The 5,353-nt window shown below is 45.6% G+C and overlaps 1 protein-coding gene across 1 annotated transcript; it reads left to right on the forward strand.

The window, feature by feature from the left end:
• The first annotated feature begins 286 nt into the window (after positions 1-286).
• On the forward strand, positions 287-5,217 carry SNIP1 (Smad nuclear interacting protein 1). Its single transcript, XM_006038388.3, has 4 exons — positions 287-555; positions 840-942; positions 2,297-2,877; positions 3,544-5,217. Exons 1-4 carry the CDS (start codon positions 431-433, stop codon positions 3,803-3,805), a joined length of 1,071 nt encoding a protein of 356 aa, XP_006038450.1. The 5' UTR covers positions 287-430; the 3' UTR covers positions 3,806-5,217.
• Positions 5,218-5,353: the final 136 nt, after the last annotated feature.

Consider the following 5,353-nt stretch of genomic DNA (forward strand, 5'->3'; position numbering starts at 1 on the left):
TCTGTCTGCCCGTCGCGTAGCGACCAGCAGCGCGGCACCGCGCCGATCCGCGTCTCCCCGACCGGTCTAAAACAATCCCATCTCGAGCTCCCCCCGCGCACCTCTCTCACATCAAGGCGTTATAATAAATCTGAAGGCGGCAACGGCTGGCGGGGGTCCCCGCGCCGCGGACGAGGAGCCGCTGGTCTCGGTCATTCTTTAAAACGTTTAGTTGTGGAGAGGGGTCTCGGGGAGAGGGAGTGTCAGTCAAGCGCTGGGAGGGGGTCGGCATCTCCCGACGGCTAGAAACCCTGTCCCGGCTTCCAGGCGAGCTGTACCCGCTCCGTTCGCTCTGGTGCCCAGGTCGCGCCTTGGCGTCGGCAGCTTTTCCTCCCTCTGAGGTCGACGCTCGCGGTGGATTTGCAGGCCGTCGTCGCGTCCCCTCGTGGCCATGGCCGTGGCCATGCCAGGCGACACGTGCCGCAGCTTCCCAGCCCCCAGGGTTTGCCCGAGTCCGTCCCCATCCGCGCCCCAGTGTGGATGCACTTTTCAGGAGCGCTTGACCCCGCCTGGCAGGTGAGGCTTTATGGTGGCGTGAAATCTCTGTTTTGACTGAAAGTGCCTCGTTTGAGAGAGACGTTTACGGTCGCCTTTTTCGCGGTCGCCTGGGCAGCTTCGTGGTCCCGTGCTTGCCTCGTCCACCTGCCTCTCTTCTCTGCTCTGAAGCCTCCAGCTTGTTAACGCCCATTTTATTAGGTCAAGCTTCAATCGCTGCTTAACCGCTGCACAAACGTCCTTTGTCTCTGCGTGACGTGGGCCAGACAGCTCAGTTGTGTTGTGTTTTGTTCTGCTTTGTTAAGATCACCGGGCAAAAGAAAAAATAAATCCTCCAGTCGAAGAAGCAAGTCTCCTCGCAATCGAAGAAGCAGAAGCCCTCATCATGTTGTGGTCAAAGTAAAGCAGGTAATATATTTAACGGGGAGGTCCTGATCCTGCTTGTTACTTTGGTTATAACCTGTTGAAACCCCAGGGGTCCTGTGCAGCCATACAGAGCAGGTGTGCGGGTTAATTTGTAGGAGCAGGATCTGAAGAAGGTGGGGCGACTAGTTTCTTACTTGATAACCACGGTTTTTTTCATAGATTGTAAAGTTGGAGGGACCTCGGAAGATCATCGGGTCCAGTCCCCTGGACCAAGCAGGAAAGACACCTGGGGGTCAGGTGATAGTTTGATAGTTCATAAGTTTAGAGTGTAGTTATCTTGCAGCAATGGCCTAAAGTACAGCCAACTCCATCACAAACTCTGCCTCAAATGTTTGAGTGCTTGCAGGGATTACCTGTTAATCTGGCCTCTGTCACTCATGCAGCCTCGCCCTTTAAGATGGTCCAGTTCCCCAGAATAGTGGTGACACGGGGGGGAGGGGTACAGCACAGCGTGTAGTGTGTTGAATTGGGGCCTCTCGGCAGCAATAGAAAGTAGTAGGATGCTTCCAAACAGGCATGTGCTTGCTCTTCTAAAGGAGATCCTTCCCTCTCCTGTCCTGTTGATTAAATCACTAATCATTTAAAACTGGAATTGCAGAACAGTGGCACTTGTGTGGGACCCAAGATTTGGTGCATTGGGAAATGAGGTGATTCACAAACAGATTCTCTTAAAGTTGCTGGTGTATTAGGATAATAGGAAAATTTGTGCTACTGAGCTTTGGGTGGGGAGTAAGAAGATGAGCCAGAAGATCTCTGAAGGAGTTGTCATTTCTGCAAGTGTCTGTAGTGTGGAAATGAAAAGGAAAAGGAATAAGGAAATTTGAGAGTGTTTCTAAGTGTTGTGTTAGTACATATCAGCGGTAGAGTAACACTTGTTAAATTTGGCTGAATTAGTGTTTTACCATGTGTGGAAGTGACAGAGCTGTTTGTTATCTAGTACTTTATTGTGAGACTTCAAACTGTGCTGGCCAATGATACTTTCTGCCCTCTGTGTACGCAGCACCTAACATGATGGCACCTGAATCATTTTTGAGTTACAGTAAGACAGAACAGCTAAGAATTAAGGAACTTCTGATTTTAGAGTAAAATCATTTAAAACCAATTCTGCCTGTATTTCATTTCTGAAACTTGAGATCATGATTATTTATTCAGTGATCATTCATTCAGTCATGTTATCAAAACTTAATTCAGCAAAAGTCTGTATACAGCGTGTGTTGAGTCTGTATGTTTTCTCATATTAAATTGTGATTTGTTTTTCTAAAGACTACACAACGTTCCCTGCCTTTTCTTTCTCCCTTAATTCTGAATAGGTCACTCTAATGTCTTTTTGTTCCAGGAGCGAGATGATCATTCCCGCAGAGGACACGACGAACGAAAGCACAGAGACCAGCCCGAACAGGAACACAGACGAGAGCGAGACAGACACAGAGACCATTCGGACAGAAGGAAAAATTCCAGCGAAAGGCCTGGAGGTCGAGGTCACGAGAGAGAGAGGGATTCCCAGAACCTCCGTGAGCAGCAAGCAGAGAGGGAATTTAACGATGAGAGAAGACGTGAAAATCGACAAAAGAACGAAGCGAGCAACCCTGAACTTGGCAACCCTGAACTTGGCAGATCAGACAGTAAAACTAAAGACAAAGAGCCAGCAAACAAAGAGAAACCAAGCTTTGAACTGTCTGGCGCACTTCTAGAGGATTCAAACACTTTCCGCGGCGTCGTGATTAAATACAGCGAGCCCCCAGAAGCTCGGATTCCAAAGAAACGATGGCGTCTCTACCCCTTTAAGAATGACGAGGTGCTCCCAGTCATGTACATTCACAGGCAGAGCGCTTACCTCCTGGGCCGGCACCGAAGAATTGCCGATATCCCCATCGACCATCCATCTTGCTCCAAGCAGCATGCTGTGTTTCAGTATCGGTATGTATTCACTGCACCCGTCTGGGGGGAAGGTTTATGCTGGGGGCTAGAAGTGAAAGCAGTCAGTGTTCAAGATCCTTTTCATCCAAGCAAAGCTGTAAATGATACCTCCTATTTCAGCAATAGCTGAATGCTAGTACCAAATAGTGTGTGCCATTTTAAGCGGTAGTCATGTCTTTCCTCGCATCTAACCGTAAGCAACCTTTAAGTAAGGCAGGTTGTAAATCGGGCATGCAGGTGAGCTGGTGCAGTAGCTGGAGTGTGTCTACACTGCTTCCGTGCTGTGTTTGGGGAAATCATGATACAAGAAACATGCCTCACCTACTCGTGCTGCCTCTGGATTAGCCACATCTTGGAAGTGATCCAATGTTGCCATGTTAGAGGAGCCCACAGCCTGTGCCCCAGTACTGGTCTGGGGCACGCTCATTGGCTGGCACTCAGAGCTCTTCTAATGCTCTGACGATGCTGCATTTTGAGGGTGGTGCAAGTGAGCAAAGCACGCTTCCAGATGGCACTTCCAAGATTGGCCTGGAGCCCCCCGCCCAGGCAAGGAGTAGCACTGGGGTCAGGGAGCTTTTTAGCAACAGTTGGCCAAATGAGTGCATGAAGAGGGCAGGATGCATTTCAGGATTGTAGGTAAAGAGGTGTCTTTTTTGTTTTTGCCAGGCTTGTGGAGTATACGCGGGCTGATGGTACAGTTGGCCGTAGAGTAAGGCCTTATATCATAGATCTTGGCTCCGGCAATGGTACTTTCTTAAATAACCAACGGATTGAACCTAAGCGTTACTACGAACTGAAGGAGAAGGACGTGCTGAAGTTTGGGTTCAGCAGCAGGGAATACGTTCTTCTCCACGAATCTTCAGATAAATCCGAGGCAGACACGAAGGAGGAGGAAGTGGAGGAAGAGGAGAAGTCTGACAACAGTTAACGGATCTGGAAGAGATTCCAAAAGTCTTTTTTTGCAGTAGAACTTGAAACTGGTAACGAATGTTGGAGCATCATAGCACTGATGCTGCTTATTGCCTTAAAGTCTTTCCTTTGTTGCTCATCAGTTCTTGTTTTAGTTTGTTTTGGGGAACTCCTGACCGACTTGTATTCTGTCATTAAGAACCTTGTTAAGCTTATCCGGAAATCCGCCTTTGTTTTAAGCTGATTATCCTGGAAGTGAAAGCCTTGGGGCTGAAGTTATTTAACAGATTGTACAATAAGGTCCTACAATGATAAACCGCAGAACAAAATAGCAATTTTTTTTGGCTATTCTTACAAATTTGTTTGTCAACAACCCATTTGAAATCACCACTTGACTGGAATCCTGGGTAGAAAAAAGTGGTATGCTTTGTCACCTGTCCAGTTACTTGATACGATTTGTTGAATCGTACGCTTACACTAATCTCTTAGCAGAGGAGTTGACTGGGTTGTTTATTAAAAGACCAGGTGTGATGCAAAGTTTTCTGTTTCTCATTTGAGTAGGCAGTTTGCTTTGAAAGGACTCTTCAGGAACGGGCATTTCCCCAGAATACTTGCAATAGACAGTAAAGCTTGAAACAACAAGGAAATGCTTCCTTGGGTTTCGGTTATGATACTGTGGCATGGTGTCTACCGCAGCATGTTGCTACTGTGTCTTGAAACTGTGGCTGGTAGAGGCTGTCTGGTTTGAAACTAATCACATTGTTGTCTTGACATCTCCACTGCCCCACGAGTCCTTTCACTGGGATGCTGCATTAAATACCGATAGTTTCCTTGAGGTGGTGACAACAGTGTTTCAACCATAGTTTGCACTATTTTTAAAAATTCTTTATGAAAACTTTGTACCGTTGTTTGTCTGAAATAACTCTTGAGCTCCTGTATGAAACAGAAAACAGTCAAGACTTTATCAGTGTGAAATCTGTTAGAAAAAAGTCCGTTTCTTGGAAACATTTAGATTTGCTTATATTCAAACATTTCTCTCCTGAGTTTTACTTTGTGATATAGGAAATACAACTTCAGTTACTAACTTTCCTCAGTTGTATCTGTGTTCTGTGGGTGCATATGGTCTTCATATATGTTTATGTATATACTTATGTTGTGTATTATGCACATAAAACTAAGGTTTATGGTGTAAATATGGGTTGTGATGCAGGTTTTCAAACGGTAGGTATAAGAATGTGTTTTGAATAGTGGGATCACCTTTATACGCTCTGGGGTTTTTAAATAAAGAACTTTTGTAAATTTTGCCCTACCTGCTTTTAGCCGTAACATTTTTCTAGTGTCCATGCTGGTTTTTCTTTATATTCCCCTAAATCGATATAATATATATTTTAAAGGAAATCCTTTGAATACAAAGATGGAGAGGGGAAAAGCTAATATAAAGCATATGCATATATTCCCTTAAATCGATATAATATATATATTTTAAAGGAAATCCTTTGAATACAAAGATGGAGAGGGGAAAAGCTAATATAAAGCATATGCATTGTCTGTCACTGTTACATTAGCC

This window comes from Alligator sinensis, unplaced genomic scaffold (assembly GCF_000455745.1).
Source record: "Alligator sinensis unplaced genomic scaffold, ASM45574v1 scaffold1577_1, whole genome shotgun sequence".
NCBI lineage: Eukaryota > Metazoa > Chordata > Crocodylia > Alligatoridae > Alligator > Alligator sinensis.

What these genes read in the sequence shown, in the direction of transcription:
- SNIP1 (XM_006038388.3), top strand. Translation starts at nt 431, where the DNA reads ATGGCCGTGGCCATGCCAGGCGACACGTGCCGCAGCTTCCCAGCCCCC. An exon ending in CGCTTGACCCCGCCTGGCAG is followed by an intron (nt 556 to 839) that starts GTGAGGCTTTAT and finishes TGCTTTGTTAAG; the next exon opens with ATCACCGGGCAAAAGAAAAA. An exon ending in CATGCTGTGTTTCAGTATCG is followed by an intron (nt 2,878 to 3,543) that starts GTATGTATTCAC and finishes TGTTTTTGCCAG; the next exon opens with GCTTGTGGAGTATACGCGGG.